General features: G+C 41.7%; 1 protein-coding gene across 2 annotated transcripts; it reads right to left on the bottom strand.

Moving 5' to 3' along the window:
• Positions 1-144: 144 nt before the first annotated feature.
• On the bottom strand, positions 145-27,925 carry lgr4 (leucine-rich repeat containing G protein-coupled receptor 4). Of its 2 annotated transcripts, XM_062383228.1 has the most exons (18): positions 27,013-27,925; positions 19,794-19,865; positions 14,903-14,974; positions 14,096-14,167; positions 10,556-10,771; positions 9,331-9,402; positions 8,160-8,228; positions 7,622-7,693; positions 7,337-7,408; positions 7,154-7,222; positions 7,000-7,071; positions 6,677-6,742; positions 6,472-6,543; positions 6,266-6,337; positions 6,001-6,126; positions 5,031-5,128; positions 4,499-4,552; positions 145-4,390 (listed from the first exon to the last, which is right to left on the bottom strand). In XM_062383228.1, the coding sequence occupies exons 1-18, from the start codon at positions 27,192-27,194 to the stop codon at positions 2,988-2,990; spliced, it is 2,931 nt and encodes a 976-aa protein (XP_062239212.1). In that variant the 5' UTR covers positions 27,195-27,925; the 3' UTR covers positions 145-2,987. The 2 variants fall into 2 exon arrangements, with proteins under 2 accessions (XP_062239212.1, XP_062239298.1); XM_062383314.1 differs by lacking the exon at positions 9,331-9,402.

The raw sequence follows: 27,925 nt of genomic DNA, 5'->3' as shown, positions 1-27,925 counted from the left end.
CATCGCTACTGCACAAACTCAAAATGATGTTATAGATATTTTAGCTTTACTTATAATAATATTAATTTAAGCTTTATAATGTATCTGATGAAGACGAAGGTCAGGTCTTTGTTGCAATCTGAACAAAAAGGAAAGAAAATATGATTGTATTCGTCAACTTTATTCATACACAATGTAGAATCATTTGGCTACTTGAACAAAAAAAAAACAACAACTTGGGGAGACACATAAAATTGAATTTGAATTGAAATTAAGAGATTTTTTTCATAAGCTGTATTACTCTGCAGGTTTGTCTATAAAAAGATAAAAACAGAAACAATTCATAGTCTATATTTTGATTTAGAAAATAAAATCACAGCTTATAGTACATAGATTCCTCCCACAATTGCTCTTAAACTAAAATGATGATGTACAACCACGTGTCAACATAAAACTGAGAATGCAAACAAAGAGCAACAACAAATTAAAATAGACTATTCTCTTACAAAGCATTGCTGGTAGCCACTACAGTCGAGGAGGTAGCTTCCTTAGTTAGCATCCCATTCTTGATTACTTGTTATCTTTCCAAATAATTTACATACAAATAAAAAAAACGAGAAACCAATAACCAAACTAATAAAATATCTGACACGTCTGATGTCCCATCTGCTGAAAATGTACAAACAATCAACGGACATTTGGGTTGGTGCAAGAATTGACACCCAGTCGAGACCACGTGAAAACAGGAAATAAAAACCAGGGAGATGACGATTAACCGGTGCATCATCAGGGCATGAATGACAAGTCAGTGGAGGATAACGTTTCCCTACATTGCCCAAATTCCTGAGCGCTCACATGACGTGCGCTTGTGGATACACGCTCCGAGGGTGTATCCACCTTAATGTGAGCAGTCACGCTCCGGCACACCACACATGAGTCGATCCCTCGTCACTCACAGTATCGCCCGGGGCAAAAAGGGATCTAGGTTTCTACGCTTTACAGCTTCTGATGACCTGTTCGATAAAACTGGACGATCAAGAATTAAGTAGTGATGCAGCAAGTTTCAGAGTCGTTCACCGATGATGCAGCTGGATTTCAAACAAAATGGAGACAGCGTTCTATAAAAGGCCTTGTTTTCCTAACCTTTTGCCATCTTGCCCATATTTTCTGGTCAGAATGTAGCTATATACAAACAGAGAACTTATCAATCGGCTAAATCAGTGAAGATACTTGTCTTTAAATGTGTCTGGTTGATAAAGCATTTTGATAACAGCCCATTTCTAACTTTTGAGCACTGCTGCCCCACTTGTTGACACAGCTGGCTGGCAGGCTGGTATGTTCCAGGCTGAGGAGCGGAAATACATTCAGATCACACTGTTTGTTGATTTGTTAGCAGGATAACACAAAGAACGATGGAATGGATTTCTAGGAAACTGGGTAGAGGGATGCGGAAGAAAAGAATCTGTTTAATCTATTTGTGGAACCAGGAATTCTTTTGTAAATTTATTTTACAATGCGATGTCGTTTTTTGTATATCTTTCACAGGGACTAATTCATGGATCGTGATGGGGAATGTTTAGCGAATTGGGTGAAATTTGGTGCAGTTTGATTGAATTTAAAAGGGACTGTTGGGCTTTGGTGGAGGTTTTACCCTTATTGTACTTTAAATGGGTTTTACAAATCCACCAAGCACTCTTCACATGAGAATGCTTTTGAATTTCCTGCTTGTTTGAAAGTTTTTAGTTTTTCAATTTATGGGCTAAAAGACTAAAGTGTATGTCTTTGTGGATATTTGGCAAATATTATCTCTTCATTCCCAGAGTTAGACATGAAAAGCAATACTTCTCATCCTTAGACACTTAGCTTAGCATAGAGCTCGGAAGCAGCTAGCATTAGTCCATCTGAAGGAAACGCCATCCACATACCACTATCTACAGCTCATTATTTATCATGCTATATCGTGTTGTTTAATCCTTTGGTTTTTTAAGCTAATCCACGCAGCATCAAGTCAACATTATTGTGTCAGGCAAAATGAATCTGAACATTAGAGAACAGCAAAACGCACTTAAGTGCTACTTTACTTCGAATTATTTATGGGCTTTTGTGCAGTTTAAGATAAAAGAAAAGTTTTGATCCAATTCAAAGAGGAAGGTAGAAAACACTCAGGAATAAGGCTGATATTTAAAAACGATCAGGAATCATTTTTGATTCCAAACAAAAAATGAATGACCTAACCCTGTTTGCATATTTTTGTATTTTATGAACAATTAAAACAAAAAGAGGTGCTTCTATTTTGGCAAATGCTTTGTTTCTATTGTATATGCATCATTCAAAGGCAGCCTTTTAAACACCTGAAATCCTCTCAACCCAGAAGCCCCTGCTTCTCACACAATAAATAACATCTTTCAAAACCACCGAGCATGGTTGTTGCTTAAACAGTGATATCTGCTACTTTCATCACATTCTTAGTCTTAGTAACTTAAAGCAAAGAAGTTGTTTTTATAATAGACTGGCGTTTACCCTCCTCACTGATCGCAGGCAGTAAGGCCAGAAGTTATTACATTCAAACGGAAAAGTCTAGGATAATTACTACATTCTGCTACATTGATAGTTTTAAAAATCAGAGTATAAAATTAAAAAATAAAATTTTAAAAGCTTAGAATTACAGGGAAAAGATAAATCACAATCTTTGACACGTAAATCGCAACATCATGATATCCACTCGAAAGCAAGAGGAAGGCACTGGTGGCCACAGTTTCCTTTGCAAGGTCCTTTGTTGACCAGTTTGTGACACGATGTGCTCATTTCAGTTCACTCAGACAAGTCCCAGGTTCCCTTTAAACGGCTGGTTGCGACTGTGTTTACATAAGTGCTTGCTGAATAGTCTTTCAACAGGGTAGTTGGCACATGTTGTTGTCCGGTAAAAGAAAATGCTTATTTATTCTTGCAGGACCTACATTCACATGAGAGAGAGAGATCTGTGCACACAGTGGAACTCTGAAGTCTCCTTAGTCCTTGACTCGAGGTATGTTGTATGAGTAGTGAACGAGCGGGAGGCCTCTGGTCTGACAGAAGCACGCTCTGCCACAGGCCTGAACCTGGTCTGAGCTGTCCGACACAAACGAGTCCCCCTCATCTGCATACTCAGACTGAGCGGAGGGCGTGCCGCTGTCGGCCCAGAACCCCTCGGCACGCTGGCACACGGCCGCGCCCGCCATGAGGGTGGGACAACTGTGAGACTTCACCAAGTGTCTACAGACTGTGGAGGACGAGGGGGAAGAGCAGGTCCTGGCATGCAGCGCTGCCTCGCACTGCTCGCACACAACTGTCTCTCCACAGAGCTGCGAGTACACCCCACAGTCAAAGCCCAGGTGGGTGGAGGAGCCTCCGTCAGTGAGCTCAGACCCTCCTCCGCCATCGTCTCCATGACTCTCAGCACCAGCCTTCACCTCTCTGGTCAAACCTCTGCGTCCACGTAGTCTCAGCCAGTCCTCCCTGAAGGCCGGGCTGAAGAACACGTACAGCACTGGGTTCAGGCACGCGGGCAGCGGGAAGAAAATGAGGGTGACAGACTTGGCGATCTCTGGGCCGCCAGCTGTGGAGCCAGTCAAGAGGGGGGCGAAGGAGAACGCCGCCACAGGGCAGAAGAAGATGCAATTGGTGAAAATGAGCCAGGCAACATGTCGCAGGGCACCCGTCTGCTCCGGATCAGCCAGCTCCACCCTGCCAAGGTGGCAGTACATCTCGGTATACACGGCTGCAGTGAACAGGAAGGCCAGCGCGTTGAGCAGCACCAGAATCACAGTGACACTCAGAGCTGGACTCTCGCCACCAGCAAAGGGCAGGCAGAGGGGAGACGCCGTCTGGTCGCTGGTGGTCAGGAGAGACAGGCAGGCCGCAGCTGCAGCCAGCAGCCCCAGTAGTCCTGCAGCCAGGCTGAAGCGTCGACCTCCTCTCCAGCATCCTTGAGGGCTGCCGACGTTCCTCCTGGGGGACATCATTACTTTCCCGAGAATAGTCCGCACAGCCACGCTGCGCTCCACGGCTGCCAGGGACAGTAACAAGACCGCCCACTCAGACGAGAAGACGGCCAGAGCTCCTGAGATCTGACAGCCGGGCCCCATCTCCCACCACAATCCGAACTCCGCGAAGGAGCCCCAGGTAGCAACGTCGAGCACGGTCAGCACGCCGACATACACACCTGTGAGCAGATTGGCCAACGCCAACAGCCCCATGAGCAGCCTGGCTGGAGAGAGGGACGGGGAGTGGGAATGGCCTGGAGCTCGGTGTGCGGAGGAGAAGGTGGCCACCAGCACCAGCCCGTTAAAGACCAGCGACACCAGACAGATGAACCAGACCGTCAGACGAATCATCCAGTTACCAAGGAGATGCTCACACGGCTTAAAAGCTCCTGAAACAATGTGGAGATCAATAAATACAATGAATTTAAAATCATTTCAAAGCTCTGAAAATGTGATTAGTAAAATAGACTGAAAAGATGTAAAAGTTGAATGCTTACCTGGTGAAGGAGAGCAGTGCATAATCATCGAGATTCTTTCCACATCCTCCCCCGCTGAAACAAAAGAAAATGGAGATATATGAGGACTGCAAAGGTTAAAAAGACAAACCTAATCTAAAGAGTAGACTTGTCAAAAAGTTGCATCTGAAGATTAACATCTGTACCAGAGATAAAGTCAAGTTGAATGATCTTGAACTTCAACAGACCAGAGATCACATAAATCAAGTCATGTGCACAGAAAATCAAAGTACACTCTTTCTTCTTAAGTTTCCTGCAACTGTGCATTTCCCAAAACAAGTAAGAAATACAGGTGAGTATTACAAATTTCAAGTTGTACAATTCAAAATAAAAAGACTGATGTAAAAAAAAGTTTACACCCTAAATTTAAAAAAGGAAACCGGCTGTAGGTCCAACATCTAAATGAGACATTTACTCATCTTATATAGAATATTCTTAAAAGGGTTCTGTAAAAATAATTGAAAAATATAAGTAGATACATAAAAGGTCTCTGCTCTGACTGTAGCGTTCCCACCTGTCGATTTCTTTATGTCGTTTTCCTCAGAGGAGCTCGTCCCTGAGTCACATCCGACAAACGCACAGCACTGGTAGGCGTACGGGACAGAGATGGACCTACAGACAAAAACGATCATCATTTATACAGGTTGTAAAATCCTGCAGAGGTTCCAGTGTTGATAATACAGATGCTCCGGGATCTTCAAACCATACTGGAAAAAGAATAAATAATGTTTGTCTGCAAATACCTGGCCCCTTCTGATCTTTTTCCCCCAATAATAATATTTGTATGTTTCCATAGTGTGTCTACAGTTGTGGAGAAAACAGGCTCGGCTGGTTTTCTCATTAAAGATAAGTGATGCGGTGCAGTTTACAGTAACAGATGTGTAATCACACAGAACAACAAGGAAAGAGATTTTATTTATTTTTAAGCACCAGGGAATTCCCAGTAATGTTTCCTCTCCTGTGAAAAATATTATATAATTTACATTTATAAGACATTTAAAGCAACTAAGGGGTGAAATGATAAAGAAATTAATTAAAGTTTATTTATAAAATGCTAAAATGTTCTTTGTTCAGGATTGACTTCATTCCAATTATAAATTAACAATGTGTTTTTTCGGTTTTTAAACCAATTCATGAAAATATTTGATAGTTCAAAAACAATTCATTTGTATCAGCTACTGAATGTAATACTTATTCTTTAAATTATTTTTAAATATGTACTTTTAAAAAGTTATTTTGTGTCAGACAGTGACAGCAGAGTATTAATGGAGGAGCCAGATGGTTTATCAACCACCGAAGGTCACTGGCTTGAGTAGAACCTGGAAAATTGCGATTACTTTAGCTGCTTTCAGAGACACACTTAAGTCCTGATGTTTTTCTGAAGTTTTCTGGAGTTAAAGTCAGAGAAGGGCTGTAGTCAATGCTTTGAAGCCCAAACCCACAAGATCACAAGAGACGTTGAGGCCACAGAATTTCGTCCTCACCTGAGTTTGGGAAGGTTTTTTGCTGTCAGCACATTTTTCATCTGTGGGTTCCCAGAGAGTTTGAGCTGACTGAGGGCGCTGAGTCCAGTTGTTGAAATCACAGTCAGAGAGTTCATACTCAGATCTCTACACAAAAAAAACACCCCCACACACACACACACACACAGGCAAGTTAATGTTGTACAACGCAGACATTTAAAACTGAACAATGACACGTAACTGGAGTCCTGTTCTCATTATGATGAACAACACAGGTCCTACTCACAGGTTGGTTAGTGCAGTGAGGCTGAGGAAAGCATCTGGGTGAATGACTCGGATTTCATTCCTACTCAGGTCCCTGCGTACAATCAAAATATAATCAACTCACAGTCCAGACATAAAACCGTTGTTTTGAAAGCATGCAGAGTGTGTCACTGAGTGTGTGAGTCCCTGAGTGTGTGTGTGTGCGTGTGTGTGACTGAGTGGACTTACAGTAGACGTAGAGCAGAGAGACCCTGGAAAGTGTTTCTCTCAATTTGTTGTATATGGTTGTGCTGAAAGCTTCTGTAGATTTAAACAAAAACCACAACATTTATAAAACAGCGATAAACCACCTTTATAAGCTTGTTTGTCATTTTAAGCGTAAAATATGAGTTTTTCTGAAATCATATGTGAAATGAACATGTGCTCCACTCACATCTCCTGCAGTCGGACGCAGCCCTGCAGCGCCGGCAGCCCCTCGATCTCATTGTAGGACAAGTCTCTGATGGAGGAAAATAAACGTTTTCAACTATAAGACAACTGGGACAAATTCAAATGGTCCAAAAATTAATTTTACACTTTGTGAGATTTATTATTCCGTTGACAATTTCACTATCAGAAGACACATCTAAATGCCACATTTTAGTATGATAGGGATTCTAAATCAGGTGGGCAGCCGTGTTGAAACAATTGTTTATCCAACAAGCTTTAGCTCCTAAGATCCTAGTTTCAGTTTAGGAGAAAGTTTATGTCTCTTACAGCGTTCTGAGCAACTTGAGATCGTCACACAGATCAGCGGGGGTGGACGATATCTTGGTTCCTGACAGGGTCCTTGAAATAAAACACCTCATCAGTCACTTCTGAGACAAGCAAAACAATTAACAACTCCAGATGCTTTATCATAGTCACTTACAGGCTTTCAAGGTTATTAGTCCCCGTCAGGACGGGGTAGTCCTGCATCATACTGGCCCCACGCAACATCCTGAAACACCGGGGACCAATATTAAAATAAGTAAAACAGCAACAAAGAATATGACCTTTTTTTAAGCAATATTGATTGGGAATTGTCAGGAGCTGTGCTGAAAGCGGGACTTACAGTGAATGCAGGTCGGACAGATTCTGGAAAGCTGTGGTGCCCACGAAGGACAGAGGGTTGTCATAGAGATGTCTGAGGGCATCGAGAGCAGAGGGGAAGAGTTCAAACCCAAAATCATTCACTGTGCAAGAATGGCACCATCTTCTGGACATTTAACCACTGAAGCCTGACACGCGTGTCCCATATCATGTCACCCACTGTGTGTGTGTGTGTGTGTAAACATACTGTACAATGTGCACATCAGTGTTATTACAGAGCTGTGTGTGTGTCAGTGAATGACCTTACATGGTTCGCAGTAGGGGGTTGTTATGAAAGGCCCCTTCAGGTATGGAGGCAATATCGTTGCTGTGAAAACCGCTGCAGGAAGAAGGTCAGAGAGATGATGTAAAGACACTTTGCTCAACATGAAATCCAACATACAGGTTTAAATGTGCAGAGCAAAAAAGAGATGACTGACTAAATCAAACAGAAACAAAAGGTGTTGAACTACTATGAAAGTCTGCAACACAATGTGCTGATCAGGAAGAACAGGAAGTAATACTTGAAGAGTTTAGCCTTCAGAATAAAAGCACAAATGGTGAAACATGTAGGTAAGAATTTCCACAAATACATTTCTCTTACTGATTCTCTCAATAATAATAGGTACAGTAGTTGTTTAGTTCATAGCTACTTTGTTCATAGATATGTCTTTTTCAAGCCCATAAAAACTTTAAGATGCTGTAAAGCGTCATTCTCTGACTGGTTAACCCATCTCTGACATAAATGTCAAAACAAAAGATGGAAACATTTCCTCCCCGCAGCAGCGACAGGACGATGCACTCACAGTTCCTTCAGTTTGGGCAGAGCCTCAATAGCTTTGGGAAAAACCATCAGGTTGTTGAAGTTCAGGTCTCTGGGGTGAAACACAGAGAGACACAGGGGGAATCAGTCAGTGCAGTTTCCTCATGTCAAAACAAATCCATCCCTCTGAAGCCCAAACAAAAATGTCTGGGATTTCTTGGGATTTGGTTTCTTCTGTGGTCAGTTCATTATCACACATATTAATAGGGACTATGATTACAAATGTTATAATCCTAAAAGTATGTACATTTTCTGTCCATTCAATAATAACTTTAGTACAACGGGATGTATGTAGATTTCTTTGATTGTTACCAAACCTTCCTTTCTCAGATCAATCTCCCCAAAATATGAAATTTAGAAGATCTTCAATAACAGATCACAATAGAGCTGTTTCGGTGAATGCCTGAGAGCAGCTTAAGCTCCAAAACACATTCAAACTCTTAAAGCAGGACTGAAGAACTGGCCTGTCCCAATTCACCCCTTAGCTCTACCTCTTCGTTTTGTACTTGGCCTTGTGCCTCCCTCTCTCTCTCTCTTGATTTTCCATGTGATGTAGGGGAAGTGGCCATCTAGCCCTTCAAACACCCCTTCAACCGTAATGTTTCTAGGACCCCCCTAAAAAGCAAGGGGTAGACGGAATTTCAACAGGGTGATAGAATATCTATTTGATCCAGTAGCAAATGAAATTGAACCACTGTGATAAGTGTTTCAGAAAAATTGCTCAAAACAAGCCTGTAAACAGTCTGAGTGAGAGAATGGGTTAAGAGGGGACACTCCCAGCGAGGGGCACTTGATATACAGGGGGAGGGCCAAGGGAGAGGAGTTGGGACAGAGCATTAATTTCAAAAGTATCTCATTGTAAGTTTGGATTTAAAAAAAGTGTGTCAGGACATCTGTAAAGATCCGTGTGTTCTAGAGTAGCTCTTTGCCATTTGGTGCGGCTGTGTGGCAGGAGGAAGGGAACAGTGGGAGGGCAGATTTGATAAGCATCATGTACTTTGCTCTATTTATTCTAGAGCAATTACAGGAGGAAGTGGACACAATGATGTCTGGAGGACTGGAGCAGAGGTGGGGGGGGGGGGGGGGGGCTGCCAGCACACACAAGCACAAACACACTGAAACCGATGCACACTGTACGAGGAAGGTCCACTTACAGCGTCTCCAGGTTCAACAGTCCGGCAAAGCAGTTGTCTCCTATCTCGTTAATTCTGTTGTTATGGAGATGTCTGAAAAAGCAGGAGCGGTTTTACACACATCTTCAGATTTTCATGTTGTGACAGATACAAAACTATCTTTCACATTCCTTCCACATTCTTGTGATTTGTGAAATCAGGTGGATATACTGTATCTGTATATGCAGAGGAGTTTCCTGCACTAATAGATTCAAGGTCTCTTCTTCCTGTTTATCCTGACATGTTTATACTAACCCTGCAGCAATACCACTCAGTCTGTGTGTGTTTGTCTCTGTGTGGTTGTGTGGATGTATAACAACATCCGATTTGTTGCTGAGACACACGTACAGTATGTGTACAAGTTTCTCTCATGGAAGGCTTTAGATTTGGCCCACCAGGCATAAAATAACATGGTAATCTTGATTTTACATTAGTATAAGAGTTGGGCAACTTTTTCACCATTATTCCAAACATACTTAATGCACAAATACAGTAATCACCCTGGTTCAAAAATCCTGTGCCAGTGCACTTTGATAAGTGCTATCTCTATCCATGATATTCCATTCATAGTGAAAGCTGTAGAAAGATTCATTCAGAACTGAAGGGTTACATAAGCAAAACTCATTCACATAAATTTGTTGTGATAAAATTATGTGGATAATGTATAGAAGAGTAGGAAGGAAAAAACCCTTCTTTCATTTCTTTACATGGTTCAGAAACTAAAGCAACCTCATTGAACCGCAGAGGATGTGCATGTGCGTGTTCTCAACTTGTGAAATATCTTAATCCACTTGACGCCCAATGTCTTTTACCTCGTCAGCTCTGCCTCAGGTCATTTTAGTAAATAGAATGTTCTCACTGAGTGTGCCTGGTTAATTAAGGTTTTAGAAAAGGTACACGAGCAGGTTGTTCCTGCTGAGTTATGTAATGTACAGGTCCCTGAACACCTGAGTGCACACTTCTCTTCGTCTGTCGTGAGAAAGCTCACTAAAAGCCTTGATTGATGAAATGTCATAACACTTAACCTCATCTATATTCATATTATATTACATAGGTTGTGCTTCTGGGTGTTTTTTCGATATAGTACGGATTTAAACATGTTTTTGTTCAAGTTGATATCAACAATAAATAAAGTATTTATAAAGTCACCGGACGAGTAGCCAGAAAAATTTGTTAAATAAATATCCTCTAGCTTATGAAAACTTACAGCACAACTAGACTGGTGAGGTTTGCGAAGGCGTTGTCTGGTATGTACGAGATGCGGTTGAGTGCCAACGTAAGAGCCTGAAGGTTTCCCTGGTGACCCAGAGAACTGACGGGGACAGACGTCAGGTTGTTGTCGTCCAACCACAGGTGACGCAGCTGCTGAAGGCCTTCAAAACTGTCGTCTGGAACCGTGGTGATATGATTCGCGTCCAGGCGACTGCAAAACACAGATTAATTTAGTTAACATAATGCTTAAATTGATGAATACATTTGATTGCGGTTATAAATGTCTTGAAAGCAGCAGAATTATTCCCAACAACTCAATCTAACTTCGCAGATTGAGGTTTAATGCATTCTTGGAGGGATGGTGCATTTGTGATTTAAGAATTGATAGTTTAAAGATACAAGTTTAGGGTTAGGGTTCATTAATTATCCAGTGTTCTTATTTGCCCCTAACCCAGTTTCATAATGAACCAAAACATTTTTCACACTTCTCATAATGTTGATACTATCCACGCAGACGGTCAGGCCACATAGTTTCTGCTCCAGTTGTGGCATCCATGCAGTTGTTTATCTCGCGTGAGAACTTATCTTTCACTCTTTAGTCTGTGTGTACCTGTCACTCGGAGTCTGTCAAAGTCACATTCCACAAAGTTCGTACAGCACAGCTACAGAACCCAATGTTCTCCCACAATCCATCTGCTACTTAACTAAGCTTCAATGATTTAATTTGTTTCAACCACAACCATGCCCATTTCTTCAGAGCTCCAGAGCAAAGGGCAGCATCTAATACTTAGGTGTCTTCCATTAGCCCCATCATGCATACCTCCAGAATGAAAGGAGACTCTCAAGTGGCATTTGCAACAACATCAAATCATTCATCTTGAAGCAGAGGGTCAAGCAGCTCAACTCCAGACCTACGTCCTGAGTTTGAGCTTCATTCTGGAGCTACGCTGCCTGTTTGCAACCACACAGTCTTATTTATCTCTACCTCTGACAATTCAGAAAATCTATAAGCCCTCTCCAATAGAAATTCTTGATCCTTCAAATTAATTTTACAAATCATAATTCTTAATAGCACTAAGGGGATGCTATGATTGAATTTATTGGGGCGACCATGTCATAATTTAATCTTTCAATTTTTACCGGTCAATTAAAAATGTCAGTTTGATGCTGTCTTTCTGGAATCCAATGTTATAGTATTCACTAAGGACTATAATGTACTAGAGAGCTCTAAACCCTGGTCAGAAGACAACAACTTGGTTTTAAGAAAGGGAAAATCCTTTATTTAAAGGGCATTACGGCTGCTCAAGTGTTCCTTCCACCATCACTGCATCGTTTTCTCCTGCTATCCTCCTTCACCGAGTGTCTCGCCCTCCCTCAAAATTCCTCAAGTGTCTGGGCTGGAAGAAAAACAGTCTTGATTGACATTTAGCTCTCTAAGGCTTTATACAAACCAAGTCCTGGCCCTGCCAAAGCGTATTACTTCAGCTACAGACCTTAAAACCCTCACAGAGAAGAGACATCTGTTAAAAAGAAAAGAAGAGAAGCACAAAAAAAAGAAGAGGGAAAGTAAAGGACGCGAGGAGGGATATAGAGGAGTGATAATAGCCGAGGGCTGAGTTTTCAGGACGTTTCTCCAGCTGGATCCCTTCCTCCTTTAGTCCCTGTCAAACTCAAAAAGCTCAGTGGTGGAGGGAGGTGGCACAAATAAAGACATGTAAATGTTATGGTCTCAGTGCAGCTGACAGTCAGTGGACACAAACACACAATGGGAAGAGTGAGGCTGAGTGGAGGAGGAAATTGAGAGAGGGCTAATGTTTATGAGTCAACACATAGAAACACATGAGCTCCTAAAAACTCAACAATGCGACATGAGGAGAGAGAAGTTAGATCTGCTCAATAAGAGTGACCTACATTAGCACTGGGCTGTTGCCGGGCTTAGTGAACAACAAACACTGCAGCAGGAGTAAAGTATGTGATACGAGTGGAGCCGCCCCGACATGACATCAGAAATGTCCATGAGTAAATAATGGCATTTGAACTGTGTAACTTGGAGGACGAATGAAGTTTTAACCCTCATCATACTGTTGTCCTACCAGCGAAATAACATCGAACAAACAGTGATGGCTGCAGCCTCATAGTAAACAATAACATTTGAACTGTCTCAGTGAAAAACAACCATTTGTCTGAATTAGTCACGTACAGTTGAATTAATCTGATGCTCAACATGTTAGAAAATCGGAAAATGTCACAGTGTCATGACTTTCCAGTGTCAGATGTTTCTTAACATCATTACCAGAAATCAATTATTTCTTCACCGCTGTAAAAACAGTATTTGTCAGTGAAAGTACAGTGTAACTGTTGAAGAAGAAAATTGCAGTTTTATCCGGGTGATACCACGATATTTACTTGAGACAATTTGATTGCTACAAAGATTTGCATATTTACCGATACCCAATCTGGACTTCCCTGAAGTATCGGAGGCATTTTCGAAGCTGCTATCCGAATCAGATCATCTCTGATGCTAACAATGTTAGCATGCTGATCTGTACCATCATTACCATCTTAACATGTGTTATCGTGCTATTTTCTAATTAGCACTAACAGTTGAAGTACTGGAAAAATGAATGATAGCCCTAAACTAAAAGACAGCAAAGGTCACTGGTTCATCCTGAAGGGGATGTGAATGTGTTTATGAGATTTCACTCTCAATTTCAAATGTCTGCTGCTTGAAGAGGGTACAACCTTCACGGAATCTATCCTATAGGTGATAAGATGGAGGACCAACTCACCAACACTGTAATACATTGAATCATGCCCTTGCTGAGGCAAAAGGAATGAAAGCCCAATCTGAATTGGGATCATTCTTTCAGTGCATTTCATCGATGATTCACACTGATGAAGCAGTAGCCTCAAACTAAACTCCAGTGAAAACCAACCTCTGCATGAATTTGTTCTGCAAATCTTTACATGCATCAGTAGAAATGATTTATATTGCTTTGCAGCACCACTACTGTTGTGACTATTCTCTCATCTTTGTGAGTAACTGTCTAGAATGTGGTTGTTACTTTGGCACCATCACCATGAATTTCAGTTTGAATAGTCGGCTGTGTAAATACAACGCAGAGCTGTATCTGACAGTAGCCCTGAGGACTGCAGTGTAACTTTCCATCCAAGACCTTACGTCAAAATAACTCATCAACTACAGCTACATAAAACTTACTAACTGGGCTGGGGTGACATTATGGCTTGAAATTATCATAGTGATTTCTTGCAATAAAATAAATGAATCACCACCAAAACCATCGCCAACAATTCAAAAGACATGTTTCTGTCCACTGCTGAGGCTGCTGCAAGGCAATTCTTGACTGGACCACCAAACAAAGCTGCATTCATCTGACAACATTTTTTATCATTACTCTTCTGCAATAACAGTGTGTTTTTCCCTAATATGGAAATCCATTAAGGATTATAAAAGACAATTCCCCTTATATGCATGTGTGTGAGTGTGTGTGTGTGGGGGGGATGTATGACTTACAGAGACTGGAGCGATTGAAGGTTCTTCAGGGCTGCACTGGGAACCGTCTTAAGCTGATTATTCTGGAGCATCCTGAAGGTATAATGACAAAATTGTGATTTTTAACTGAACTCACAACATTTGTTCTCACATCAATCTAAAACAGTGCGTGTGTGTGTTGTTATTTTAATTCAACATTATATATAATTATATATAATAATTGACACACTCTTCCTATATCAGTGTTTAAAAATTAAAACAAATACACACAACTCCAAACTGTGGGTGAGGTCTCTCATAAACTCTCATGTAGAAACAACTTTGGGCCCTCTACCTATATTTGTAAAAAACTGACCCACACCCAAATATGAATGTTGTTTGATCTGTGTCAATTATCATACTTCAATTTGTTTTCATTTGTGACAAGTATTAATCACTTGATATTAGAGTATAGAAATTGCTTCCATGTGTTTCTGTTTCAGTCTGGCATCCAAGACCTCACCTGTAGCTCCACAGGACTTTAAACTTTTGGCTCAGAGCAGAATCAACAGAGTTCAGTGTCCAAGTCTATACAAGTCAACTGTGTGTGCTGCCAGATTTCACTTAAGCAATTTTCTTAGAGAAAATGATCCAGTTCTACGGGGATGCTGTATGACTATGATTAGGGTGTCAATGACTGACAGCACCATAATGTTGCCACAAACTGCAGTATTTCCTACTCCCCCAGTGTGTGGAAAACTTCACGCTGTCACAGCCATGAATGTGTGTGTGTTTGTTAGTGTACAAACACTGGTGGTGGTGGTGGAGACAGGGAGGTTGTGTGCTTACAGGACTTTGAGCTGATGCAGGCCAGACAGGGCTTCAGGGTGGATGAATGACAGGTCATTCCCCGCAAGTCGTCTGCGTGAGAGAAAAAAGTTCATATTAAAAAGACATTTCTCATAGGCTGCAGGAAACCATTTTTTTTCTCCTGCAAAAAGAACATTCCGTAACAACAGAGTTTATTGTGTTTCTGAATAAGGCAATGCATGGTGTTAAGAACACATGCAGCGCCTTAGCAGATCAAGTTTCAGTTCTCAAGCTGAACAAGGGGTCTGGGGTGTCGAAGACATGAGTCTGTCCCATGGCCTGTTGTCACTTCGTCTGACGCCTTCAAGAGATTAGAATTTTGCATGGGTGTCCCCTCCCTACATCTCTCCTTGTGCCTCCCAACCATCTATGGACAATGCTTTCTTTAAAAGGACAGTAGAAAACAATTCACAGTTCCCCGCTTGGGGGAAAAAAGAAACACAGTCATCTTCCGTGCTAACTAGGCATGCTAGCTAGGCATTCTAGCTATTAATGCAATGCTTTAGAGAAGTACTCAAATAATTAAATCCATAACCAGATAGCCAGACATCAGGCTCACTAGCTGCCTCCGTCGCCTCTTTTCACAGGAACAGGATTTGAATGGCTAGTGTCTGCACTTGAGTGTTTGTTGAACCAAGTTGATTGGCTGGTGCCTCCAATGCTGCAAGAAAAGTGAATCTCTGCTATGTTCTGTGCACAAAGCACAGGCAAGGCAACGGAACCACGATGCATATCTAGAGGTTCTCTGCATGGATGCGTTCACAACAGCAACAAGTCCTCATCATTATTCAGGCGAGAGGTGGAGCAGCCGGGTGCTTTGTTTTCACCTGGTCATTGCTCAGTGACTGTAGAGAGTAACTAGCGCTAGCTGACGTAAGCGCTTAACTAATGCAGAGTGCTGTGGATTTTTTGAGTTTTATTTGCACAACACAGACAGCAGTCTAAACAATACATTGCATACAATATCGCCATCTCATTTACTGCACGGTACCCACTGATTATGTAATATGTAAATAATTACTGAACATTTTAGAAATTTGTTTCATTGTTCCACTGTGGTAATAAGTGTTGCGATATATTTTCAATATTATTTAATCTTTAGGTTATATGATAAAATACAGTGATTTTCATGTATTTTATTGCCAGGCCAGTAAAACTCTGATCTACTGGCCAGTGGAGGAAAAATGTTATGTTCGTCAATGATTTATCATAAGACAGCTGCTTGAGCCTCTGCACAAATTACTTGAGGGGGCAGGGAACACCTCCCTTTCCTGCTTAGAACAGGAAGTGTATCGGAAACAGGGGTGTAAATAAGCATGGGACAGGCAGACTGGCACACAGAGCCCAAGTATATTATCTGGCCTGAGAGATTAGCAACAGATTTATCACTCTGCAATGTGAGTCAGGCCAGGCTGAATTCCCTGCAACAGGAGCTGCTTGGTGTGAGCCTGAGAACCATGGCCGACTGTGTTAGACCACGTACCCCTCGTGTAGACATTTGTTTGTTTGCAATACATTTTACTGGTTCAACAAGTTTCCATCCACCAGTTTCGATACAGTTTCCACAGAACTAAATGCAAACACCAAAGGAAGAAATACAAAATAAAGGAAAACGGCTGAGGGAGTAAAGGCGTGTATTGCCCATAAGACAAATTGGTCCAGACTCCAAGATAATTCAATCAATTCCAACAGCTCAGAACTATAAAACAATTCTCATAACAAGGATTTAGCAAAAACAAGGTGAAATGTACATAATCTTCTGAAGAAACAAGATAAGCCAGTGTGCCGAGTTTGCAGGGACACAGTTGCAGTTATGAAAAAGGTCAATCTTGAGTGTCATTACAGCTGGAAACCTGCAGCTAAACTAGCCATTATTTACAATGTATGTAAAATACCATACGTCTCATCATCGCGGGCCTCAACCAACAAATCTTCAACTGCTCGCTAAGATCAAAATGCCATGTTTTTACAGGTCAGTTACATTTGTTTTGGATGAAAAACGCTGTAATATTTGGATGTGAAAACTCAACAGCTTAATCATAAGCTGTCAATTCAGCTTGATTTGGCTTTGAGGGATACTTGATATTTTAAAATACACAATTTATGGAGAGCATTCATTTCAACAGCTTTCTTAATCTGTATCTGCTGTTATAATCATGACGTCTTCACAAGGATATGGAAGCCAACAAATCAGAATATGGCACGTTCTTTTGGATTTTCAATGAGATGCCCAATAAGCTAATCATCACATGCAATCATGGTTTGACAAAGTGTTCAGGTTTCTTCTCCTTCTGCGTCTCTCAGCAAATTCAATACTTGTCCCCCCAGGCTTCGATAGGGGCTAAAGAATGTGCTAAATCTCACTGAGGAAAGGCTAAATCCTCTCCTTGTGCAACACCACTCCCACAGGTTTACCTTTGTCAATAGTACATTGACAAAGAAGCCAGAAGTGTGGTCTGACAGCTGTAAAGGCACGAACGTCAGTTGCAAAAATTACAAAATAAAAGCATTCCGGCCTCGACTTCCCAGTGACAGCACTATTTAATGTCTATATGGGAAACCGCTGTGGCAAAGCCCAAACAAGCACCCGCTCCCCACAACATGCTCCCACATGTGCAACACACACCTTTCAGATCACGGTTGGTAAAGGTAGTAGTTAGAGGTTGATGACTTAATTTCCTCTGTTGATGTCAATGACAATGTTCTTATGACCATTTTCAACAACCTTGTCATTATAACAGAGTTGGGAAGTGCCATAGCTCTATAATTGACATTTGTTCTCCCCACAGATGATGTCGCATGGCTAAATCATGAATATCTCATTTTTTTAAGTTAACTACAATCCAAAAGATACATCTGAGAAGGAAACATTCACTTATTTTTTAACAAATGAGCAGCTGTGGTGTTTTAGTTCATGCAACCATGAAGTGTATATTAGCTACTGCTGTGATTTATGGCACTGGTGAGCTTCTCTATGACAGAAGAAGTTAAGGCTCTTAGGTTTTGTAGTTATTGAAGTCGTTCACTTCGCAAAAACATGATTTCTTTTGAAAGTGTTGTAACACTGAACCTTATCTTTAAAGAAAATTTAAAAACTTATAGAGCCTCATTATTAAATGTTCAAGAAAATCTACCAATGAGCCAACATTCCAGAGCATAACTCCAAAATCCCCCCCCCCCTTAAATTCTGAACAGGAACCCTCCCTCACAACATATCTAAAAAAAGGTGTGATGCAGAGGGTCAGGGTAAACTCGGAGTATGGATAGAAAGCACTTCATCTCTCTGTGCTGGAGAGAAAGAGAGAAAGAGAGTTCAGTAGAGCTTTTGCAATCACTGGAAGAACGTTCAGGTTCTTTGAATGACTCACTCTGTAAATACCTGTGTTGTAGATGGGGCAGCGGCTCTACTAGAAGAGGCTCTCTAGTAAGTGTGTGTCTGTAGAGTAAATTGACAGTAGAGAATTCTGACAAAAGCATTTTTAAAGTTGAGCTCACATAAAAGCTGCAGGTAAAAGATCGATTAGACCTCATTGGATTTCAGGGGATATTGTTCAACCGGATTCAAAACAGTCAAAAATGATTTAATGCAATATCCTTGGAGCTTTACAAACCATAATAAATAGACAGGAAAATAAAGGTGTCTGTAGATATAGTCTATTGGTCACGGGTTATTTTCAAGGAATACACACAAACTGCGATGGAGACGGAGAATACCTGTCATCACATCTGCTGAGCTTTGTTGTGCCTTTGGCAAAGAAGAAAGAAAGCACAGGAGATTGCGTGACTGCGAAGGAGGGAATATTCCTCCCCTGTCTTCACTCCTGTCGTGAATGAGGATGGCCTGCTCTCCTCCTCTGTCAACTCTGTCTCTCCCTGTCTTTGCCCTCAGGGCCCATGCTCTGGTTCACTGACACTGCTTCAGCCCTGAGCGAAAAAGTCATCCACCAGAGTTCACTGAGACAAACCAGGAAGAAAAGGGTTAAAATAACTCCGGTGAACTACCGGTGTATGTCAATCAAAATGTCATTCTTCGGCAAACGGACAAACCCAACAAGTGTCCATACGTTACGATGCTTTAAAGGAAGAAAGAAGTAGAAGTGAGACAGGGCTGCTTTTTTGGCCCTGTTGCTATGGAAACAATTGTTTTGCCCTCTTCCTTCCTGTCTTGCATTCCTCCGCACAATGTGATGAAAAGAAAATTGCCTTTCAACAAAGCAGATTAGAGTGCTGTATGGAAAAGAAGAGGGTGAAGACTTAATCGGCTGAAAAGGTGCACGAGAGCTAAAAAAAGGAAAAAACTGCAAAGACCAAGTGGAGCTAAAGCCGCTCCTCGCTCTCGCTGGTCAGTTTGAATTCTCAGGGCCGCGTGTTACCTGATATCAGGTAGACAGATTTTATCTCGGGCTCCCTGCAGCAGCGAGCCAGACAGCGGAGTATTTAAAGAGCGAAGAAATAACAAACACCCGCTAAGATTAGATGTACGCCACTCAACAAAGCCCCACAGCGTAGATGTGCTGTTGCCACGCTGATAATCCCTTAAAAGCAAAAGAATCCAAACAGGATGTCACATGATCATAGCCTCAATACGTGTCATCTGACCTCATCTTTTTAATTGAGGTTTACTGCACCTTTTTTTTTTTTTTTAAACTGCCCTTATATAACTCCTGAATGGTGAGTGATTCGTTGCCTCACGTAATTTCGTGCTTATCTGCTTCAGATGAGAGGGAGAGCATGTTGTGTGGCTGCACTGTGTGTGTTTTGCAGTGTACTGAGATACCCAGGTGCATATCATAAAAAAAAACAGCCCTCATGTCAACATTGTACAGAGTAAATACATCATTAGCGAGAGAAGAAGGGAGTATGTACTCACAGTTCTTCCAGATAGGGGAAGTTCTTGAATATGTAGGCCGGGAGCTCAGTGATGTTGTTCATGCTCAGGTCACTGTGGGATCAAAAACAAAATCTGTTAAAAACACAAGTAGCTCATTCAAGCCTTTAAATCAGAGTGTGTTAAACTTGCTTTTAGGATGTTAATAAACATAATGGGCGAGAGGGTCACATGAAAACTGACTTTAAATCAGTTTTAAAGCAGAGACTTCAGAAACCTATTTATTCTCAAAAGCCTCTTATTAATGCATCATTGTGGCAGTATTGCACCTTATTAATGGACCATTTTCCTTGTATTGATCTATTTAAGTCATTTTTATTTGCCTTACCTATTGTTACTGCAAAGCCTATAGAAACTATAGAAACCATGCAATTAAGATAGTAATGAGTTGGTGGTGGTGGGGCACTACATATACAAACAACTAGCTATGTCACATCCTTCACGCGTTTGACTAGTTTTTGACAGTGCCTGCATGTGTGGAACATGAATGACAGAACGCCTTGAAAAAGCCCTTCTCTTTAGCCGCAGGGATCTTCATTTTTCAAACCAACTTCAAGTAGAGATAGGCATGTGGCAGCATGAAAAAATATGAACGCAGGACTTGATTTGCTTCCCCACCAAAGCTAATACGAGTATGCGTTTAGATACTTGTGTATATATATATATATATATATATATATATATATATACAGCCCTGAAAATGTCTCTATAGGAAAGCAATGCAGTTTTCTACTGGCAATGACATTTTAAAAAAAGGGACAAAATGCTATATTTTGTCTACAATCAACTCAAGTGAAAGGAGACTCAGTTGTTGTTCCCTAATCTTTAAAAGAAATCTACTAACCTGCCCAAAACAACCCCCCCCCCCCTTGTCACATATCTAGACTGAAAAAATATCCAGGATTCACAAATGCAGCAACCCTGTGAGTGAGCGAATGAGCCTTCCCTCTCTTTCACTCTCCAACTGGTCATCTTGTATTTCACTGCCAGATCTCTCTAGGACCTTGTGTGTGGGCCTCTGAATCCTACGAGGATCATATTGCCCTTCCTCTGCAGTCCCAACCACACACACACACACCCACACAAAAACACACGCGTAAAGAAGCCTTAAAAGGCGGGCCCTGACAGAACCCTCATCATACCAGCAACCTATGTCCCATCTCCACTTACCTGGTTATCCAATTACCTTATAGAGTGTGCAGCTACAACAACACTTCTATCAACGTCCACCTACTTTGTTTTTTTTTTTTATCCCACCCTGCCACCACGGGCTGTCAGATGGATGCATCCCTAACCACATTTCAAACCGTTTCACTCAATCTTCCTCTGACTGTTGACTGGTCTGAACCACATGCAGGGCCGGGGCGCATGGGAGGCCTCTATCACACTTCCTCCCTCCCTCTGTGTCTGGCTGCTTTACTCATCAAGGTCCGGGCCTGTCCCAGCTACGATGGATTGAAGAGGACATTAAAAATGCAGCTGTGATAAATGGGGACAAGGCTAAACGCTTCCACAACCAGGTATCAGTCAATTTATTTCACCACGGCTGGAGACTAACTGCATCTCAGCATCCCCTGGATGATGGAAAATGTCTTCGGAAGCAGACAAAAATATGTTGCACTGGTTAGACAAAACGAAGGGTGACCAACAAGAGGGCACTGCATTGAGTTCCAAGTACCAAGTTAAACCCTAAAGGATATGCAACAAAATAGTGTAAGGTGACATTTTGTATCAAGTGGCTGTATACCCAATCTCCCGCTAATTGATTTATTTCTATTTCTGTGAACTGTCAAACTATCCGTTTAGTTTTTACCATCCACATCTTGCAGGCAGGACATTGCTAGTTTTCTTGTTCGCGGTACATATTCCTGCAACGAGGTACAGAGGTCTCAACAGGCATACATTAAGTATTTACATCTAAGTATATATACTGAAATCCCAAGTTGGCATGCAGCCTCATGTGGTTGTCCATTGTACACTTAAAGGATGCCACACTTTGATTTTCTAACCAACATTTCTGATAAAAAACTGGTAAATTTCCTTGATACCATTTTTTTAACAGTTCTCTTGAATGCATCACTAAAATATATATATATATATATATATACTGATAAAGTATTTCATTTGTTTTCCACTAAAATATTCAACAACTGAATGTTATCCTGGTCATGTTTACCTAATCACATTACTTGGTTATGGTTAGGGAAAGATTGCCAATGCAGAAAGAACATTAAACATAACTTTGTGGACACTTGGTAACACACTGTGTTGAACTATGAGGTCTCTCAGTTGCCCCTGAGTGTATAACACACTAACAGCAGAATATACAACAGTTGAAGAGTATACCCAACCGATCTGCTTTATTATTTTAAGTGACAGAGTGACAAAGACCAGTTCTTAAACTGAAAACAAAGCTGATGATAACAATTTAACATAATAAAGGCATCGTCCTTCAAGAAAAATAATACCTCAATGATTCCTAGCTGAACATTATCAGTCAGTGGTAAACGAAAGATGAAGAAAGAGTCTTGATTAAAAGCAGTTGTTTCAATTAAAACAACACTGTACAGAATAAGATTAACAAACTGGAATAAGGAAGGATGAATCAGCAGTCAAATAAATTATGTAATGCATTGACATATTAAAATAAGGATAATTTGTATATATTTAAAAGATAACTTGTTTTTGTCCATCTACATTACATCCCATTTCAAAAACAAACAGATAGGACTTTCAGCACAGTTGTTTTACCAATGACAGATCATACAGAATGTGCAGCTTCCCTCTGCTCCTGGTTATACTACACTATGCTTTCTTCAAACTCATGTCAGCTACTAACGATTACAGAGATTTATGGTCACAAGTCCATGATTTGCTCTCCATATGACAAACATAACACATAATAAATATTTTCATGTGTCAAACTAACCTCTACACATCTTCCCATCATCTTAAACTCTCACATCATCACTTCTGTCCTAAGACCTAAGCCTCTGTTTTAACAATCTAAGCCCAAGGTCTAATGCACATGTAGCAACTGCTTTTACAGCGTGTCCAAATTAAGTTTTGTTAGCGTAAGTGTATACATTGGTTGCACTCCTCTAAATTAATCAAGAGTGTGGTCAGAGTGAAACAAGCAATTAACCAGTTAGCGTGCCATCACCCGTTCCCGAAAGGGCAGGTGCGCTTATAATGACAGATTGGCAAGGAAGTAAGAGGGATTTCTTCTCTGCAGAAGAAACAGCTTGTGTGCAAAGTGAATGCATGTGAGCACACCATCTGTTTGTGTAACACAGAGCTTGTTGTTCAACCCACCTTTGTAAGCCCATATTAGCCAACTATCTTGATAAATGGTCCTTAGGATAACAGTGAAATACCGTCCTATTGACTTCTCATCATGTTTTTATTGGTCATAAGCCCAATCACTGTCAGATGACAGTGCAACTGACCACATCTCATCTCAAAACCAACATGCCCATGGGCACGAGCGTATTTTCAATCTAAACAAAATGGTCTGTAGACGATAAAATGGCCTACGTGGGTCTTAAACCAGCAATGACACTTGGGTAACACTTTGTGCCAGATGTACGACAGGAACCGAAAAACTTAAAAAATTGAATTTCTACCAAGTTCCGCTCTTGGTAATATTTGGTAAATGAACAATTGGCACAAGATTCAGCAAAAACAACAACATGGTTGAACTATGAGATGGGGGAGGGGACAGGTGTCAAAGTGGCGGACAGGGTCGGGGACTCAGAGAAGGGGAGAGGGCATTAATATTCTCCCGTCCACAAGTCATCCAGTTTGGGAGCGAGAACCACTGACTGGCTCCTTTCACCTCTGCTGACCAAGAACAAAAGTATCATTCAGTTAAAAATGGATTGAGGGCACCAGTGGTGAAGCAGCCAAGCCTCACAAGCAGAGTGCAAGACCCCTGACTCCACCCCTCCATTTTCTGTAAGTATTGACCTTGTTCATTCTATGAAAGGGCCCAACTCAAGTGAGATGTAAGCCGCTAACTCGCTCTCGCTCCCTTTAGATGTGCAAGAGTTCTTGCAGATACCGTGCCAAGAATTAAACCTGTGCAGAGACTCTGTGGCAGGTAAACTACATACCTTCAAAAGGAGTGTTTGCTTTGTAACTCAGGGGCCTCCTCTTTTCTCTCATCTGCTTTTCTGTGACAGGGCTGTTTCCATTACAAATGCCAAGACTCGAGCCCCTGTGGGCTGTAGGTGAGACCAGTCCAACACTGTCCTGATTTATTGTACAACGTATGTTTTTTCTAAAATAAAAAGGTAAAAATCAATAGAACAATAAAATAAATAGCATTAAATATTTATCCATGTATTTTCCCTGACCTTTGGGCATGGTTATGCTTACAAGACACCTTCAAGTGTCCCTGTTTTTCACATTGACAAGACTAGATTTTATTCTCAGTGTCTCTGCGCCACGACACTGATTCAACATGCACAATGTCTGTAAAAACATTTGTGCTGGTTCGGTTAATATATTGCAATGGCAAAACACTTGTGTATAAGACTTTTCCTTTACACATCAGCAGACCATTGTAGCTGCATTAGCCACGAAAGAAGGAGCCCTTGCAGCTGCAATATGTCTCACTAATCCATCATGATCCCTAACCCCAGTGCTTCACATACAAAAGACGGAGGGAGTGGGAGAGGACAACTAGAGTTCAAGAGACCAGGAGAACAAATGAGAATAGGACAGAGAGAGGGACAAACAACCTTTCACATACTTTTAGAAGAGTTTGAGGTGAATGCACCAGGCACTTCACTGTTTAAAACCTGTCACATAGCATTTAGATAACCATGTGCAGAGCAGACAATGAAGACAACACAATTGTGAAAACTCTGACAAAAAATAGTCCAGCAGAGTGGCGGTAAGGGGAATGATATCATTTTGTGAAAACATTGTTTCCCGTTGAAGATGTCAGACGGCCCATAATACATTGGAGCATTGTTTTTCCCAGAGGAGAAAAGTATGCCTTAACAGTTTCAGCTGTAGGCAGCAGGCCTCATGTGACATGTCTTGACAGCCTGGCATATGAATCCACTCCCTCTGTTTACTTTACCTAACACTCTCTTCACAATTTGTGATTTCAAGTTGCACAGTGTTGGTTCTGGTGAAGCGAGACTTAACCCACCATTCTTAGAAAGGTGGCAAACAGCACAGAGGTTTCCACGAGCAAACCGTTACACTTAAAGGCCAGGGGACAGTGAAACACAAATTTATTTGATCTCAAACACGTAATACGCTCTAAACTAACATGTACACGAACATTAAACTTAAAAAGTCATAACTTCTTCTATTTATTATTCAAGAAAGCTGAGAAATTACAACAAGATGCAATAAATTGTTGTTTTCAATGCTGCTGCAGAGGTGGGTACTTAAGTTTATGATTAACCCAGTGGCTGGGACACAAAGGAGTTTCTAGATGGGGCAATCATCAACTGTATCTACACCACTCCACCTAACATACCTGGTGCCCATTTCTTCTGCTTTGAAAAAGCAGAAGAAATGGAAGAAAATGTTCTCACATAAGCAGCCTTACTTGATCTACTAGTTTAAGTCTGGCACAAGTTTGACAACTAATTATATAATGTATGTACAGCAAGGTACAAGGCTCTGCTGGCTTCAATCCATGCAGCAAAACTCACACAAATGTAGCCCCATTTGTGAGCACAGCACTCCAAACATTACTCTACAATCAAGTCATAGTGTTTCCTATCCAAACCTTGGGGGGAAATTGTTTCGCAGCAGCAGGACGTCTTTAAAAGTAAGGTTGCTTTTGTGGTCTCAGAAAATAAAATGTGTTCTTTGTGCCTGAAAAATAAATTGCTTGTCAGGGGCCAAACTAATATCTGAATCCAATATATCCTGGTTGTAAGTCCAACCTTAGCTGGTTTGGCCCTAGGCTTTATATCATTCCTGGCAAAAATGTCTGAGACCTGAATACATTTCTTTTAAAACAACTTTCTGCTAGACAGCATATACCAATGTCTACAGGAGGCTAAGGTCACAAAATACAAATCATGCTGATGAAAAAGTGGAGAGTCAGTAGTTCCATAGAGAGAAAGGTTATCTGCAGTAATTATAATATCTGACTCATTGTTTAGTCTTTGGTCAACATTCACTGGTTCCAGACTTTTCTGCTCACCTAAGTTTTATAAAACTGTAAATATTGTTTTAAATGTAAACTGGGAGTTGGGAAAAACACGCAAATACCAAAAGTCCAAGATGAAATCTATTGAAATCGCCTAGTCAACCGAAACTATACAACAGAAATATTAAGTCTACAATCATGACAAATGAAAGAATAAACCTGCCCGTTTGAGGAATTGGAACCACAGAGAATGATTTATTGCAATACCTATGAACAGAAATGAATCATATAGATAAACAATAGAGTTTCTGATTTGTTTTCTGAAGATAAATTGGAAAAAAAAAAGTTATTTTGCCGGAACATGAGTTGCCAATTACTTTGATAACTGAATAATGATTTTGCTCATCAATTAAACAAATTTGCAAATTGTTATGGGTTGACGGTTTTTAAAATGTGAGAATCCGATGCATCTCCCGGTCAAATTGAAAGCTTATTGGGTTTTAGACTGACGATCTGACAAAAGAGGATATTTAAAGATGTCACTTTTTCTGGAAAATTGTCTATTTTGACTGTTTTATAAGACTGATCATATTAAGTTTTCTGAATTGAATGTTTGTGTGTAGTCTCTAATTGAACTTCTTAGTGTTGTTGTTTGAAGAGCCCTTAGTGACTTTTATTCCTGAAAAAGGTGCTAAATAATCACACATTGTCTTTATATCCTCATTTTGAAAACACTTGCAGACCTACACGTGTCCAAACTGAAAGCTGCCTTAACGTGGTTCCTGCTGGGATTAGAACTTTTTAGACGTGCCTGGAAAGTTGGTGACAAATTGTTGTAAAGTTTTAAAAGTGACACCGGGTTGTGACACACTAAATCACGACCGGAGCCCTCACTACCCAACAGTGTGTGACTACATCTCCCTCACGGTATTTCTCCTTTAGTGGAAAGTTTAGTGATGTGGAGTGTCCATCACCGGCACAACAACATCCCATCACACGCGGCCCTTCGCTGTGGGACATGTGTTGAGTGCACAGCCATGTTTAGAGTTGCTGGATGTTGGTGGTGGTGGCACTTACAGATAGTAGGTGAAGGCACTGAGTCCGGCCGGGACGCTGGTCAGTCCTCTGCCCGAGCAGTCCGCACCTCCATCTTCATCGCAGCCGCACGACGGCGAACACACGGCCGCCGACTGCCCTTGACCGGCGGCGGCAGGACGGAGCAGAGCCCACAGACACATCCACAGCAGATCCCCACGCATTGTGTCTGCCCGTTCGGTTCAGGTGGAAGGCGACGGGAGGGAAAGGCGGGCGGGAAGGGGAGGCTTTGTCCGCGGCGTGTTAGTCGGCTCCGGGCTTCCTCTCATGCGGTTCTCTCGGCTTAGGCATGAAGAGATGACGCTTTTTTCCTCTCAAAACATATCACACGTTTTAACGAGCCCCCAGCGAAAAAACACCCACGTTCACGTAAAGTTGAGCGATACAGACCCGGGAGCTGCCTTCGAAGGCGAGGGGCTGGACATGTCTCCTCGACCCCCTGTGAGTGAACATTTAGCGGCGGAGCTGGCGACAGGAGCGGGAGCCTACCTTGCGTTTTTTTTGTGCCGTTTTCGTTGTCCCATTAAATAACCCCCCCACCCCCTCCCTCTCCCGGAGAAAACGCCGATCGGCGCCTGGTGTCGCGTCGCTGTGAAGCGGATCCGGTGAAACTCTCGGTAACCGGACGATCACTTGCTGTTTCCCCCTCGCAGGAGATCACCGTCTGTTTTCAGCCATTCCTCGCGTCCCCCTCCTCTGCTCCTGACATCAACAGCTCTGCAGGCAGGCGGGCGGGCACCCTACCGGACAACCTGCAGCACTGGGCCCGGCCTGTGCTGCTCCGAGACCTGCACCGCAGCGTCAGTCTGCACAGCCAACAACCAGCACTCGCTGCTGGGAAGGAGGAAGAAACACCGGGTCAAACTTTTCCTGAGGTGGACGAGTGAGTGCGGAT

Source organism: Platichthys flesus, chromosome 1 (genome assembly GCF_949316205.1).
Source record: "Platichthys flesus chromosome 1, fPlaFle2.1, whole genome shotgun sequence".
Lineage (NCBI taxonomy): Eukaryota > Metazoa > Chordata > Actinopteri > Pleuronectiformes > Pleuronectidae > Platichthys > Platichthys flesus.
This window is presented reverse-complemented; position numbering and strand designations above follow the sequence as displayed.